Raw genomic sequence first — 16,359 nt, forward strand, 5'->3', positions numbered from 1 at the left:
GAGAGATCTGGACGTGTAATGTTAATTTTACCTGTGATCCTCTGAATAAACCAGTACGGTTATTTTTTATAAAATCTAAAGCGGTCTGCTTCGTCTTATTGTGAGTTCCTGGTTTAAAAGAGCCGGAAGAGGCTTCATAGAGAAATAGAAGCTTATAAGAACGGTGTGAAACTTTTATCATCAGCAATCCGAATAATCAATTAAATCAAGAACTAATTTTATATTGTTAAAGATAATCCCATTCTTCATAAATCCATATTGAGCTGCGTATGACAAGGTCAATAATTCGTCAATAATGTCATCTAAGACAGTTTTTTGCTTTACATGTATTTTATATTGTATATTATGTATTATAATTCTTTTTGACCCACACGGGCTTCCATATAACTCACGTGAACCGGCAGCTGATCATGTGATAACGTCTTGTGACACTTTCTCATCCTCTGACAATCTGCCGACTTTAGCAAGGTAAAAACATTATCCTTTTGAACGGTGTAGTTCATTATAACAAGTGACTAGTAATTTCATCTTAGCTGACATTAGCCAACTTGTCAGCACTATATTTAACTAAATAAGAAATCGCACGTCTAAATTGTTTCGCTTGCCAACATGAGTCTCTGTCTCGCCAAACTCACTTGAAATATCTGACAATTTACCAGAGTTCTTTGTCCTCCATAAAAGAAAATGCTAACTGCTTCCTCAACGGTGAAAAAGCCAGTCCTTTTCAAGCAAACCTACATTAGAGAAGATACTTGAAATAAGCGATGCATCGTACTGTAACAACTCTGATAATTATCTAACAAAGTACAACCAGCTGGCGTGTTTTCTCAAACTTCTAATTTGCTCAGTTTTCATGGCGTACGAAAATATCTGGCGACTGTCACGGTTTTAAAAGCTGTACATTTATGACATTCTTTTATTTCATTTAGAAATCTAGTAAAATGAGATTGGTCATTCTGGATGATTATAACCTGGCCAGTGAGTGGGCAGCAAAATACATTCGCAACAGAATCATCCAGTTCAAGCCTTCTCCTGAAAGATACTTCACTCTGGGCTTGCCCACAGGTGAGCGAGGTCACAAAAACAAAAATGTTCTGGTAGGGTTACTGAGCAAACTTACTCTGGAATATGTATTGTAATACATTAACATATCATTTCTTTCAGGGAGCACTCCTTATGGCTGTTACCAGAAGTTAATCGAATACTACAGAAATGGCGATATTTCGTTCAAATATGTGAAAACTTTTAACATGGATGAATATGTAGGTAAGTACTAATTTATCCCTCAACTGTACTTTAAATTTTAGACATACACCAGTCAACTTCAGAGTTAAGTGTTGCAGGTTTGTAAGCGGCTTTACCCCTGTGTAATGTTGGAGGTTTATTTCATGTCACACTGTGTTTCGGATGTTCACAGATCTGTGAACTACTCTTAAGTCTGTGGCCTGTCTTGAGTGTGTGATGAATGTGCTGTGTATAAACTCATCATTAACCTGCATCATGCATCTGTGCCACTCTTATGCTTTGTGCAACAAGAAAAACAAGCCTCATTCATAAAGCTTCTTATTGTATATCTCTGTTTGTGGTTCGTGAAGCAGAACAGTTTACAGAGCTCCTGCAGCATCTTTTATACTCTCTACATGCACCTCCTGGTCTAAATATGCTCTACCCCACCCTTCTCTCTTTGACCTCCAGCGCCATAGACACTGTTGTATTTGAACCCAGAGAGGTCAGCCTCAGTCACCCCTTCAGAAGCTATAAAACAAAAATAACGAGCAAACCATAGTTTCTTGACACTTGTCTCTGATTAATGACACCTCCAGAAATCATGAACATGCCCAGTACTCCACTGAGGTAACTGTCATACACGTGTCCAGTTCATTAAAACGTGATACATAAACACATGAACCTGTCACAGGGTGTCGTCTTATAAATATGAAACATTAACATTAAAGACTCTTTTCCATCTCCCCCTCTCTGGGGTGTGACAGGTGTTCTCGTGCCACCTTTTAGTCTGGGGCACAAATCTGGGCAGCTGTCCAAATAACAGACTAATAAACCCTCTCAGTTTACTCTAGGCTGCCAATCAATTGAAATGAAATATAACAAGTGTAAAAATGAAATAAAATAAGTAAAACTATAATAGGTAACATAAGTAAAATATAGCAAATATGATAACTGAAATATTTGTAACAAATCTGAAGACTACAGGTATGAGAATAAGACTTGCCCTAATCCTTTAACCCCCTTGGTCTCCCACACAAATAAATACTTTTAAGATAATGAGCAGACTCACTCCAGTTCTTCTCAGAAGTGGAGCAGACTTTCCCCATCCCAGGAAGAGCCATCAGTTTCTTGCAGACTTGGCTTCATAAAGGAATTAACATATTGGAGTTCACACCATTAATTACAGGAAGGCCAACACACCATAGTCACAGTGCCCACAGGTGGCTAAAATGATCATGACTTTCTCTGTTCCTCTTTTCTTTATTTCTAGATTTTTGACTTATGGTAAGAAGAGGGGTAGATTGTGTGAAACATGGAATACAGTAAATCTGTTTTCTGTTTATTTTTTCCTCTGTACCAAACACTGGCAGTCTGGGAATCTCCATTTTCTTTGTTTCTCTATTTTTTATGTGCATGTCCAGTTTTCCTTGTGTTAGTGTTTTTGAGAAATTGACCTACAACAGGCCTTTAATGTAGACAGAAGATGCCATTGTTTGGAAACAGTGGTCACTAAAGTGATTCTACGCCTCAGATTATGAGACTGATCACTGTTTTGTCCATTAACTAATAATAATCGGCCGGTGCCAGACGTTTTGTCCACTCAGACCTGGTACCCCTTTTATCTCACAGAATAAGGTTATTAATAACAAAATAATATGTAATTTGCTACAGTGGGTTACAGTCTGCATTCTTGTAACCCCAAAGGTTTGCAGCAGTTTGTTAGGGCTGGTACATGTCTGGCCCTTAAGATAGAACAGGAAAAAAAAATCTTCTGTGTTTATTCCGGAGGCAAGATTGAGGCACTGCGGCTCTTAGGTTAAAAGATGTCCCTTCCCTTCTCCAGGTCTACCTCGTGATCACCCAGAGAGCTATCACTCCTACATGTGGAACAATTTCTTCAAGCACATTGACATCAATCCAGCAAATGCTCACATCCTGGATGGAAATGCAGAGGACCTGGAGGCAGAGTGTCAGGCCTACGAGCAGAAGATTACGGAAGCCGGAGGAATTGAGTTGTTTGTAGGAGGTCAGGGAATGATTTTTTTTTTAATGTTATGTTGTCTGCCAGATCTCATCATTCAAAGAGAGTCTGTTGGAGATGACATGGGGAATGTTCATTCTTGTGTATGATGTAGAGTTGCTCTCCTCTCATTGTCTTTCTGTAGGTATTGGCCCCGATGGTCACATAGCATTCAATGAGCCAGGCTCCAGCCTTGTTTCCAGGACCAGAGTGAAAACCCTGGCTAAAGACACCATTCTAGCCAATGCTCGTTTCTTTGGTAACGACCTCTCCAAAGTTCCCACTATGGCTCTGACTGTGGGCGTAGGAACAGTCATGGATGCCAAGGAGGTCAGACTGAAAGGCATCTAATTTATTCCTCAGTTGTCCTGCAATAACATAATCGTAAATGAACACAGTAAGCTACTCTGCATTATATGTACTGTACTTACTGTATAATCCTTAAAACCTCTCTTACTTTCAATAAGATCATTAATATATGTGAGGAAGATTAAGTTTCACTGCAATTTCTATGCTGATTCACTTGAATAGTGCAACTATTGGGTGAATTCCAGTGAAATACAACAATGGACAAAGACAAGTGGATAAGATGAAGTCAGTGTGCTTTGCCAGTGTCTTCTTTCTTGTTTAATATTCTCTGGCAGTGCTTATTTTGTAAATTATGAGGTCCCATAATATCACTTGATGATGGACCCAGCCAACATGTTCCCATTAATCAATCAGTAACACTACAAACTTAACCATAACGTCATAAAGGTACACCAAAAATGTTTTACCTGCTAATACATAACCACAAAGTGAACAGACCATGAGCTTTATTATGTTGGGTAGCACATCATAAGTCAAATGATAAACTAGCAACCACAACAATGAATATACAGTATTCTCAAACACTTATCACTCCTGCAGTAGACACACCAGCTGAAAGCTGGTATGATATACATATTTACAGTCGTGGCCAAAAATATTAGCACCCCTGCATTTCTGTCAGATAATGCACCGCTTCTCTGAGGGAATATTTGCAGTCACAAATTCTTATTATTCTCATGTTTATTTCTTTTGTTTGCATTGGACCAACACAGAAAAGCAAAAAAAAAAGCCAAATCTGATCCATTCCACACAAAACTCCAAAAATAGATCGGACAGAATTATTGACACCTTTTCAAATTCATCAGAAATAGTTGTATTTCCAGCCTGTGATGCTCCTTTAATTTGTAATGAAACTCAGCTGTAGCAACCAACAGGTGCTGGTAACATAGAAATCACACTGGCAACCAGTTAAAATCGAGAAAAGTAGACTCGACCTTTGTGTCATGTGGACCACACTGAGTATGGAGAATAGAAAGAAGAGCAAAGAATTGTCTGAGGGTCTGAGAACCACAATAGTGGAAAAGCCTGGACAGTCTCAAGGCTCCAAGTCCATCTCCAGAGATCTGGCTGTTCCTGTGTCCACTGTGCACGACATTGTCAAGTTTACAGCCCATGGCGCCATAGCTAATCTCACTGGATGTGGACAAAAGAGAAAAATAAATGACAGATTGTAATGAAGGGTTGTTTGAATGCTGGATAAAAAAAACTCAATCAACTACCAAACAAATCCAAGCTGAACTGCAGGCACAGGGTGCAACAGCGTCAGCTCGCACTATCTGTCACCATCTGAATATGTCCTTCCATCCAACCAGATGCTGCATTTTCTAGTCATTACCTTATTTGGCCTGCAAAGTTGTTGTTGTTTTTTTTTTCAAGGCTGTTGCATATCTTTTACTGTCAAAGCTCAGTACACTGCCCGTAACTGGCCTCCACCCCACTGTGATTCAGCATTCAAATTGTAAAGTCAAACACAGTGGAAGGTCACTGATGTCCTTGGGTTGCTTTGCTGCTTCAGCCACTGGATGTATTGACTGTATGTATGGCATTATGAAAACTGAAGACTGCCAATATGTTATGGGGCCCAGTATCAGAAAGATGGGTCTTAGAGGAGAACAATAACCCAGACTTCAAAAAGCACCAGAAATGGTTTCAGACAATGAGCTGGAGAGTTCTGAAGTGACGGACAATGAGTCCAGATCTAAATCCCATAGAGCACCTGTGGAGAGATCTCAGAACAGCAGCTGGGAGAAGGAAGCCTTCAAATGTGAGACCTGGAGCAGTTGGCAAAAGAAGAGTGGTCCAGAATTCCAGTAGAGAGGTGGAAGAAACTCACTGATGGTTACAGGAAGTGACTGTTTTCAGTTATTTTGTCCAAAGGGCGGGCTACCAAATATCATTTTTCTGGAGGAAGTGGTGCATTATCTGGCACAAATGCAGGGGTGACCATGAATGTATATCCAGGGCTCTTTGTGATGGGTTGCAGACATCAGACGGTTTTAACAGAATGATGGCCAATCTGGGCTTTGTTCTTATTGGTCCAAAGATGGAATAAAGATAATGGGGGAGAATCCCTGGCCACATAAAGGTACTGCTAGAGGGGGCTTAACTTTGCAAAATATATTTTCCAACTCAGAATGTTTCTGCTTTCCTTGATCTACTACAAGTAGTGGCTGCACTAACAATTGTTGTTGCCCTCAGGTGATGATTCTGATCACAGGAGCACACAAAGCCTTTGCTCTATATAAAGCCATAGAGGAAGGAGTCAACCACATGTGGACAGTATCAGCCTTCCAGCAGCACCCACGCACCATCTTTGTGTGTGATGAGGACGCTACCTTGGAGCTCCGAGTCAAAACTGTAAAATACTTCAAAGGTACCAACAGCACCATCCTAATTCTGTCAAGTAGCAAATAGTCTGGGGAAAAGGGTCGAAAGGGGTCGAATCCAGTGTTTCTTCGAGAAGACTTTTCAGGCACTGGGCAAGAGGATGATGGAGGCACTTTGTGCAGTTTTAGTTCTTTCTTTTCATGCAACACCAGACTTTTGGTTGGTAATTTCTAGGTAAAGGTCACGTAAAACAAGAAGAGTATTAATAAGATGTATTTATTGCACACAAATAACTGTCAAAGCTACCAATTAGTTCACAATCAAAGAAGTTAGAACAAACAGTCTTTAAGAAAAAAAACATAATGAAATATATCAAATAATAAAACTAATAAACTCAAGTTGGTGCAAACTACAATTTGAACTGCTCAGCCCTGAAACAAACTTGCTTTTTTCATAACTATTGGTTATCAAAAAAAACTTGTGTTTTACAAGCGTTAGTTGCTTTATGAGAAATCATCTCGTGTTTACTCAAAATTCATTACAACACTGATTCACTCTGTGATGATGACTTAGCGATCAGTTATGTTAAACTATTATAACGACACTGACACATCATAACATTGGTGTAATGTATTGAAAGTGCAGACGAGGCAAATACAAAACCTCGGTGTACGTACAAAATCCAACAAAAGGGATGTTCTCAGGCTACACACGTTCATGATTTCGATGTGTTCCCAGGTTTGTTCGTTTTTCTTTCCAGAGCTGTCAGAAGTGAATCAGATAGAAGTGGGGAGGACACGCGGAGCTAGATACCTGACACACTCCCAAACGCAAATAATTATTTCTAAATGAGTGTATATTGAATGGTCATATCAGTGTTTTGCAATAATATTTGACAGCAGCAAACACCACTCTAAAAATTTTGCATAAAATTGTATCAAAACCAGTTTGACCAAGAACTGAACACCAGAACCTTCATAGAAGTAGAATTGATTTCAGGATTGTTGGATTAAACTGCATTAGTTTCAACTTGGTGGACCTAGTGTACGGAGAAGTTGTCTACATTTGGGAAAAAGTGCAGCTCTGCTTTTATGCCCAACTGGATCTGATGCTGAAAGTGTGGTATGAAAGCAAACCAACCATCCTTGTAAGTATTATTAATTCACAAGATAAACCTTCATTGAATCTGTGATCTGATTTGCATGTCAGCACATGTATCCCTGATACATTGTAGCTTAACCTAAAATGGATGTACAGTATGTTGTGTGTTTTAATAATTCCATGTTCCAAAGTGAATGAAGTCATATTATGCCCCTAGTTCCTTATGTTTGTCCTCAGTAATACCTCATAGGAGGTCAAGTCAAAAGCCTAAATACAGCAAGTGCTAATAAATCAGGTTGAAACACGTGTATGGATTAAACAACAGAGAGCGACAGGAAGAATGAAATGCTGAGGCTCCCACCTGTGTGACCTGCTTCTTATTCATAGTTTTTAGTCACATGACTGGAGTTGATTATGTAGATTCTGAAAACAGTAGAGTGACGGACTGTGACTGATCAATTAAAGATGTGTTGCATAACAATGAGGTCTCTATGAGCTTGTGGGAATTTTGAACAGTTTGTTGACCTTAATGACCAAATTTTAAATCCAATTGAGTTTCATCATAGCCCATTAGGTTGTACCATTTAGTTTTATCCTAATTACTTTAATTTAGTTTTCATATTATATTTATTCTATGCTTACTCTTATTCTGTTTAGTTTCTTAAATGGTATGGGCATTCAATATTGGTTAAGAGAGAAACAGTATTTCAATTTTTCTGTATGTCCTGCACATATAGTGAATTGACAATAAAAAAAATCTTTGATCTTGATCTATTCAGTACATTATAGGTGGGGAAAAAACCAGTAAAGGGTCTGAGTTGATCCCTGTTAGTCTTTAAAAGTTAACTACAACAATGATAAAAAAGTTAACCTTTTCTAAGTCATCACATGGATGTAATTCTGTCTATAGCAATATATGTGGCACTATATTGGAAAGAGTAGCAGTCATGTCAGTAGGTTTCTGTTAATGTAACATTTTTTTTTTTTTTTTTTTTGCCCTTTTGATTTTCATTGTAGGTTTAATGCATGTTCATAACAAACTGGTAGACCCGGTGCTCAGCATGAAGGACCAGTGAAACAGAGATCACCACAAGAGCTGAAGCCGTCAAGATGGTTAAACATCCCTGGACCCCAAAATGAATGGACAGCACAACTGCTCTGGTTCTGTTTTACACCTGAGAAACTGGTGAGCTAGGTTCTGGGTGACTGTCCTGACTGTGTACATCGTTTTTCATAGACCTAATCTGTGCTTGGACAGTTTTGGTCTCAGACCGTTACAGATCAGAATGAGAGGAAAATGATCAGATGCTTTTCATTTCAAATGTAATCATGCAACAGCTGCACTCATCAACTGTGAAGATAATTTTTAAGCAGTTAAAAGGGTGTGACTGGTTTACTTTTTTAATCACTGCTGGTGGTCTAGGTGGCCCCAGACTGTCTCTGTGAATCAGTACAGTACTGGCCAGAGTAAATAAACTATTTGTATATTGGTGATAGATATTAAAATACTGAGTTATTGCGAAACTTGCTTAGCTTAAATGAATGTGCTCAAAAGGGACCTTTCTTTTTGGTTCAACTTGCTTAGTATAGTTGTTACATTTTTGTATGAGGGGCGCCACAGTCCTCTGTTGCTGGACGCTGAACAAGTCAAAGTGTCGAACCTTCAGTGAAGTTCACTGGAGCTGTCAAAACTACACCCTGTTTAATATTGAGATAAAACCATCTCAAGGTCCACTTATTAGCTTTGTCAGAGCTTTCGGATGTACATTAAGATCTTCATCAGTTACATTTCTTTGCTCAGTTGCTATCATTTGACCAAAGTGTAGAATTTCAATCATTGGCCGACGTATGTGTGTAGATAGTGGTATCCTCTGTTTTTGTTCAGATTCTCAGGTGTCGGATGTAAATTTACTTGGTCTCTCTGTTGTCCACTGACTAGGTTGATGACCCCTTCACTTCTTCCCAGTGGAAGATGTGATTTGTTTTGGTCAGGTGTTCGCAGACAGCCAATATAGTTTGCAGTATGCATTCTGTTGGAGATTGATATGTGGTTGAAAGCCCTGAAAAAGCCAGTGATATGCTTGTTACACATGCTGATCACAAGGTTAAAAATATGTTACTGTATGTGCTGTGATGTGGCTAACAAGCATCAATTCCAACCAGGTAAATGTCACACAATTTTATAAAATATAATTCTGTGATTTATGATTTTTCTGCTTGTAAGGTAAGCCACTCCAATGCAGCAGCTGCTTTTCTCCCCTAAAGTGAATGGTTGGCTACTGTCAGCAGTGTCGTAGTGTCCGACATTATTTACTGTACCTGTAAGATTGGAATGGACTTGATGTGTTTTATTAAAAATATTATTGATTATATTGTGAAACCAAAGACCCATATTTATAATATGTCTTTTTCAGCTGGAAAATTCATGGCACTGTTCTTAAATGGTTCCAGTCATATCTATCCAGTATGAGCTTCTCTGTAATGGTTGGTGATAATGTTTCTTCATGTGCTCCTCTCTCCTGTGGGGTACCACAGGGCTCATTTCTTGGCCACACTCTTTTTTCATTAGGTGCATTTGGCCCAAACAGTTCTAGGGACTGCCTGACTGGGGAGGTCCCCCAAGTACTACATACCGTCACATGCTTTTTTCTGTTTGCATAGTCTGTGTGCATGCGCACACATGGTAGTGTGCTTCATTTGGTGTGTTGGTTAGATTACACTACTAGCTCATTATGTCCTGTGTTTTAACATCATTCTGCGCACACTGATGCATGACAGAAAAAAGAATCTGGTGATTCTGGCTCATGAGAAGGCAGCAGTCAGTAATAGGCATGGATGAGTTTGTCAGAGATTTTGCACACAAAATACAAAACAGACAAAAAACAACCTGCTTGCTTTAATATTATAATAAATCTATATGGGAAAAGGTGAAGTGGTGACAAGTTCATGTAGGAAGTATTTAAAAAAAATGAACAAATTGTAGTTTAAAAACCTCATAGTCAAACTGTAATGTTCATGTAGGTTCAGTTTTGTTCAAGCACTTCAAATGAATCATTTTTCAACATAGATAAATCTACATAAAAGGAAAGGAATTATTTTTTATTTGCCTTTGCTTCTCTAACCCTAACCACCTTTTGGATAAAAACCTAGACAGAATGCTCATGTGTAGTATAAACACGAGATTCTGCTCTGAGTAGTAGTAGTAAATCACAGGTCCACTTAGAGCAGTGTTCAAGCCCGGCATATGGTCTAAAAGGTGCATGTTCAAGACTGTTGTAGTTGGTAGGTTTGTAAAAGTGCACAACTGATAAGTAACACAACGGGCTCATATTTTATTTGGAGTGTGTGCTGTCTTTAGTTCTGTCCAATCACACCAGCTACCCTCATCCCTTTAAAGACCAGGATGGAAACCTGAATGACTGATCTAGGAGAGGAAAGATTCTTTCCCTGGATCTCCTTCTTTTGCCAGTTATGTATTCCATTTCTAGACTGACAGTGACAAAACTATGTATGTAGAAGTACTGCACATGAATATTTACCCAGTAGTCTGCTGATATCACTGACCAGCTCTTTTGCATGGAAGAGAGAAAGTCTTTAATCCTAACCAGCAGCAGTTATATAGTGTCATTTACTCACAGCTGCATCCAGTGTGCAAAATGCATGGGGGTCTTGCATCTACTACTCTACTTCCAGCTGTTCCCGTTAGGGGTAGCCATAGCAAATCCAGTTCGCATGAGTAATTTTGGCAGGTTTTTACGCCAGATGTCCTTCCTGACACAACCCTCTCTATTTATCCGGGCTTGGGACTGGCACAGAAGTCACTGGCATGAAACCCCTTTCTCTAGATACACACTCCATGGGGGACTTGCATACAATTTCATAAATGTTTTACTGTAAAATAATACAATAAAATTTCATTGTAATTATTGCATTTATGGGGAAACTGATTGTAGTCCACCAGAGTGCACAGCCAGTGGAAGTGTTGTCTTATCTCCACCTACTGCTGCTGATCAAACAGCCACAAAATGCAAAAACAGATACAATGTGTTTCCTGGCGGTAGTAACAAAAGTATGTCTGTGTGAAACTTGTTCATTTAAAGAAACTGTACCTTAACAGTGACAGCAGCCACAGGGAGGTTGGACTGACTTTACCTGCTGTATAACAAGATTAATGGAAACGCCTGCAGGGTGTTTGTTATTTATCTTGGCTCATGAGTTGCTTTATGTGTCATTTTTAACATGGATTCCCAAAAATCAGCTGCAGATCACCTCTGGCTGCATCCTGGCTACAAATGATGTGTCCTGATGTGCGCCAACACAGTTTGACCATGTTCATATCTACATACCGAGGACTAGTTTATTTATCTTTTTTAAAAATAATCTTCATGATACACAATAAATTATTCAGAGTGAATTCCAGCACAGCAGTTCTGGATTTACAGATTAACTTTAAATTGATGTAGCCATTAAAACACGTGTATCTGATCTCGTGCTTCCCAGCCTTTGTGCTTGTCAGAAAAAGTGCAAATACACCTTTGACAGCAAAAGAGCCGGTCTGAGCAGGAGTTATCATTGTCGCTACTTCGGGTCCAAAGGAGCACCAGAATTGCACTGCACTGCCTAATGAGTATAACACTAGGCCTTAACTGCTTCTGTCTTCTAACCTCAGTGTAAGCACATTCATTCATGTTAGGGAAATACCGAACACACCAACGCGCAACACAAAGTAGACCTGCACCCGAGGAAAACTGCAGAATGACTGCGAATGAGGCAACGCAGAAACTGTACTGGCAGGAAGATAGAGCCCAATATCTTTTATTCCTTCAAAGTCATTACTACAAATATTATATGAGTCTGGAGAGACATGCATGTAAACTGCTACTTGACTGGCTGGCGGGGACATACAAATGTGAAGCGGTTAATTGTAGTCTGTAACTTAGGATATATCAGAGTATAAACTCTGGCTGCTGGCAAAACAACCATCATTCTTTGTTTATCATTTGACAGAGGTTACAAATGAATTCCATGCAGTGGTTCCTTAACAGAGGCTGGCCCAGTTTGACCTCACTAATGCTGTGAGGTGCTGCCTAGAAAAAAGAACCCTATGAACAATTACATGTTCAGCTATTTAAGGACATGCTTCCTGGTTTGTTACAGTGACCAATAGTGTCCGCAAATCATAAAACTTCTCAAAGGTCACTGTTGATTTTTCAAATCTCAAGTAATTCAAGTGAAATTCAATTGTCTAATTGGGCAGTTGTTCCTATGGAACAAGATGTTGGACAGGCTGAAGGACAGAGTGACAACACAAATTCGCCATACCACATTGTCATGGACAAAAAAGGCACTGCCAGTCATTATTTGCATTTAGAGTTAAATTTAGTTTCTTTTTCCCCTCACATTTGCTAATTATCAGCTCTACTTTTGTGGAAATGCTTGCAGATGTTGAACTTGTCACCTTTTGAAAACTACCGGGTTTATAGATACAGATAACCTATCCAATAAACCAGATTGAAAAGGCCAAAAGCAGTGGGGAAGAATATTCGTGAGTAAGAATCAATTTTGGAAACCCGCACATGCATCCTGTTTTCCCGCCAGGCACCCGAGCGGCAGTCATCAAAGCAGCAGAAGAAGCTGGTGCAGTCTTTTCCATCCAAACACTCATAAGCATAGTCATCCTCCTCATGGTAGGGTACAATGTTGTTCATCTGCAGCAGGGATGCTCCAGGTCGGATATTCATCATACTGGATGCTTTCTGCTGTGGATGAAAACACAGTCAGGAATTTCAGTGTGTTACTATTACATTACAAAATGACATGTTAAAAAGAAAGAAATGTTAAGTACTTGTGTGTTATTGCTGGATTTATTCTTTTTTGTCTGCCTGTTGCTGGTGAAGTAGTGCAGAGTGCCGTACTCCATGAGGGCTGCGAAGGTGAAGATGAAACAGACGGAGACAAACAGGTCCATGGCAGTGACATAGGAGACTTTGGGCAGGGACTTCCTAGAGATGGTGCTTAGAGTTGTCATGGTGAGCACCGTAGTGATACCTAAACGGATTGTCACAGAAACACATTATATATGTAGTTGTAAGTTACTTTTCAGAGAGCATCCAGGTCCTCTGTGGCATCCTATGTGTCTGTGTGTGCATACACTCATTTGGCAGTTTTAGAAAAACTTTGGAGGTGTTGATGCAATGGTGTGGTCATTATGGAGAATGTAGTTGCTGCTGCTGAACTGTACTGCATTATACAGAGATGTTTGGTATTTCGTCTAGCCCCGTTTAAATATAAACGGGGTGGACAAATTAAAACAAACACCTGTCAGTAGTTTACCATCAGCTGAATATACACTTCTCTAAAATAGTTCAAAAAAATTAACACTATCACATCACATCGGGGGTTGCCAAGCTTTTTCAGTGTGAGACCCACTTTCAAAAATATACAATGTCCAGAACTGTAAACTACAGATAATGAACACAACAAACCCTGAATTTAAAATGTAGCCAATATGAAATGCATTTATTTAATTATAAAAGTACATCACATCAAAAATAAAATTGCTGAGACTAATATTACATTTCTCACCACCTTATAAACAAACCTCAATGGCACTGTGACAACAGCATCAAATATAGGCTAATTTTATAGTCATTGCATTCAGAATGGACAGTCCAGCCTTAAGGAGCCCATGGCTTTTCCTCGTTTTCTGACTTATCTACAATGTTACAACAGTGAATTCTCATCCTAGATGTGACCTCAAGCTCAAAAAATTAGATGTTTAGTATTTCTATGCACAAGCAACTCGGTTTATGCACATCGCGCAGACTCTCACTTATGAGACTTTTTTTTTTTTTACAACAAAGTACTACGTGAGAGTTTAAGGATTTCCTTGAATGGTCATAATCTCCAGGCTGTTGTACGCTCATGTGGGCTTGCCTGACATCCACCTGTGCCATTGTAAAAGTTTTTCACCTGTGACTGGTTTTGTGGATATATTTTCCCTCCTGCTGCCTGCACTGTGACAGGAGGATGTGGAGAAAAATACAGAGCCTGAGGTTACTGCATGTCAGGGACTGTTCCTGTACAGGGACTCGCTGTTTTACCTGACTGGGTCTAACCTACAAGCAGTCGATCAGTGAAGCCCCCCACAACGACAAAATGCTTTAAAACACCTGCCACCCACTCACACACTGACGGCACTGGAAGCAACTTGGGGTTCAGTGTCTTGTCCAAGGACAGTTCAGTATGTGCACTGAGGAGACCAGTGATTGAACCTCCAACCCTGTGATTAGTGGACAACTTGCTCTACCCCCAAACCACTGTGAAATTGTGTGAAATCTACATAACATTTTAAAGTATCAGAAAACTTAGCTCCAAATGCTTAGTATTTCTCTGCTTAATATTCATGAATAAATAAGTAATAATCGAATTACAAAGTAATTACAATTACATACTCATGAACTAAGCTAATCTGCATTACCAGGACTGTGGGTGTGGTTTGACCAGATTTAATCAAAAGTGACTAAACAACCCATCAGAGTGAATTAAGAGAGATGTGCTGTGATGACATTTCCACTAACACTGTTTTTAACAGTTTTTTCAACAATTGTGGATTGTGATGCTGACAAACAGTTCTAAACACTAGGACCCATTAGCAGCAGTCTCGTAGAGTTGCAGTGTTTTCAATCCAGTTTTCTAAGGTAAGAAGATGAAAAGGGACGGGCGACTGTGGCTCAGGAGGTAGAGCGGGTCATCTCCTAACTGGAAGATTAGCGGTTCAATTCCTGGCTTGTCTAGTCTATGTGTCCTTGAGCAAGACACAATTTGCTCCTGGTGATGTCACTGGTGCATGAATGTGTTGAATGTGTGAAGTTTAAGACCATTGTATCAAAGATGTAAGAAGAGCAAAAGTAATGGAGGAGCTGGGACAGACAGGATAGTTGTGCTCACTTGGGAATATTGGACTTACAGAGCAATTACAGTTCCCTCAGTCAAAAAGTGCATTATTTTGCCAAGCAGTGACATTTGTTATGAAGACACAGGAGTGTTTTCTGAGGCACCTGGAGCACTTTATATAAGTAGCACAACAGTGGAACATAAAGTCACCACACTCATCACTGTTAGTGCTTGCAACATGATAGCAGCTGCCCGACTGCTGTTTGAGCAGTTCAGTTGCACCTTACAGGTTTCTGTCAGTCTTTATCATTGTTTGGTGTTGTTGATTGAAACAAATCAAACTTAAACCTTTCAGAGAAAACTGTGTTCATAATGGTTACTCGTGGAAAAAAAGATGACTGAAAAAATAATTTACAGGGCCTTAGCCTTAATTTACATATTACGTTCAAATGGTGAATACAAGGCAAAGTTGCACTCTGACTCAATTTAACTGTGTATGACATAAGAACATATCAAACCTAGAGATGTACGTGCTGGGACGGCATCCTTATTGATCCAGAAGGAGACCCAAGACAAAACCACAATCATACTGCAGGGAATATAGGTCTGGATGGTGAAGTAGCCCATTCTTCGACTCAGGTCAAAAAAGATCGTCATTATCACATATTCCCCTGAAAAGTAAAGATGAGAGATATAAAAATAAAACATTAATAGGGATGGGGGGTGAAATTATCAAAGATTTTGGTGAGACAGTAAAATATATCAGAGATTTGGAATAATAGGGTGCAAAAAAATCTCACTCTTTGTAATCATCTGGTTTTCTGCATCAATTGGTCATGAAATGTGATCTGATCTGCATATTATGAGTAGGGTTGGGTATAATTTAGATTTTTTCCAATAGTGGTGCTAAAACAATATTTTTGAAAAGTGCCAGTGCCTAAACAGTGCTCGAACCAGTACTTTAAAAGGTTTTTGTTAAAAGTACAAATAGTCGATGACATTAAACAGCTTTTTTTTTCTAAGGCAAATCTGAACTTCACATTGAGAAGTATATTAACTTAATTATGAATATAAAACACATTTCCATAAATTCATATAATACATAAAAACTACATGAATTTCACACTAAATAAAGGTTTTGTGGTGGAACTCCATATTCTGCAACGTCCAGCCTCACACTTTACCAATTCTTTTGCAGAAATATGATGATACGTGCTTTCTCTGGCAAAATGACACCTCTCCTGACTAATGAATTAAAAATTTTACTGGGAAATTCTAACTGCTGAAAGTGATGTGAGATAAGCTGACAGTTTTACTAAAGAAGACATTTAACTGGAGTTGTTGGAACTGCAGACATGTTCAGTTGCACTAACTACAGACGGATGCCTCACTTCACTTCATAAACAATCTTTGGCCGA

General features: G+C 39.2%; 2 protein-coding genes across 3 annotated transcripts in view; one reads left to right on the plus strand and one right to left on the minus strand.

The window, feature by feature from the left end:
• Positions 1 to 378: 378 nt before the first annotated feature.
• Positions 379 to 10,014, plus strand: LOC109959763 (glucosamine-6-phosphate isomerase 2). Its single transcript, XM_020599383.1, has 7 exons — positions 379 to 468; positions 930 to 1,065; positions 1,165 to 1,266; positions 3,071 to 3,253; positions 3,393 to 3,577; positions 5,816 to 5,990; positions 8,063 to 10,014. Exons 2-7 carry the CDS (start codon positions 942 to 944, stop codon positions 8,119 to 8,121), a joined length of 828 nt encoding a protein of 275 aa, XP_020455039.1. The 5' UTR covers positions 379 to 468; positions 930 to 941; the 3' UTR covers positions 8,122 to 10,014.
• A 92-nt stretch (positions 10,015 to 10,106) lies between these two features.
• The window catches only part of gabrg1 (gamma-aminobutyric acid type A receptor subunit gamma1), a 56,687-nt gene continuing 50,434 nt past the window's right edge, over positions 10,107 to 16,359 (minus strand). Inside the window, exons 2-4 of one of the 2 annotated variants that reach the window (XM_020599385.1) lie at positions 15,460 to 15,612; positions 12,891 to 13,093; positions 10,107 to 12,804 (exon numbers count right to left, since the gene is read on the minus strand). In XM_020599385.1, the coding sequence (XP_020455041.1) occupies positions 12,523 to 12,804; positions 12,891 to 13,093; positions 15,460 to 15,612 (638 nt within the window). In that variant the 3' untranslated portion in view covers positions 10,107 to 12,522. Of the gene's footprint in view, positions 12,805 to 12,890; positions 13,094 to 15,459; positions 15,613 to 16,359 lie in introns of those variants that run through there. The other variant, XM_020599387.1, reaches the window with a different exon arrangement.

The sequence above is a fragment of the Monopterus albus genome, unplaced genomic scaffold, assembly GCF_001952655.1.
Source record: "Monopterus albus unplaced genomic scaffold, M_albus_1.0 scaffold40.1, whole genome shotgun sequence".
Taxonomy (NCBI): Eukaryota; Metazoa; Chordata; class Actinopteri; order Synbranchiformes; family Synbranchidae; genus Monopterus; species Monopterus albus.

What these genes read in the sequence shown, in the direction of transcription:
- LOC109959763 (XM_020599383.1), top strand. Translation starts at nt 942, where the DNA reads ATGAGATTGGTCATTCTGGATGATTATAACCTGGCCAGTGAGTGGGCA. An exon ending in CACTCTGGGCTTGCCCACAG is followed by an intron (nt 1,066 to 1,164) that starts GTGAGCGAGGTC and finishes CATTTCTTTCAG; the next exon opens with GGAGCACTCCTTATGGCTGT. An exon ending in TAACATGGATGAATATGTAG is followed by an intron (nt 1,267 to 3,070) that starts GTAAGTACTAAT and finishes TCCCTTCTCCAG; the next exon opens with GTCTACCTCGTGATCACCCA.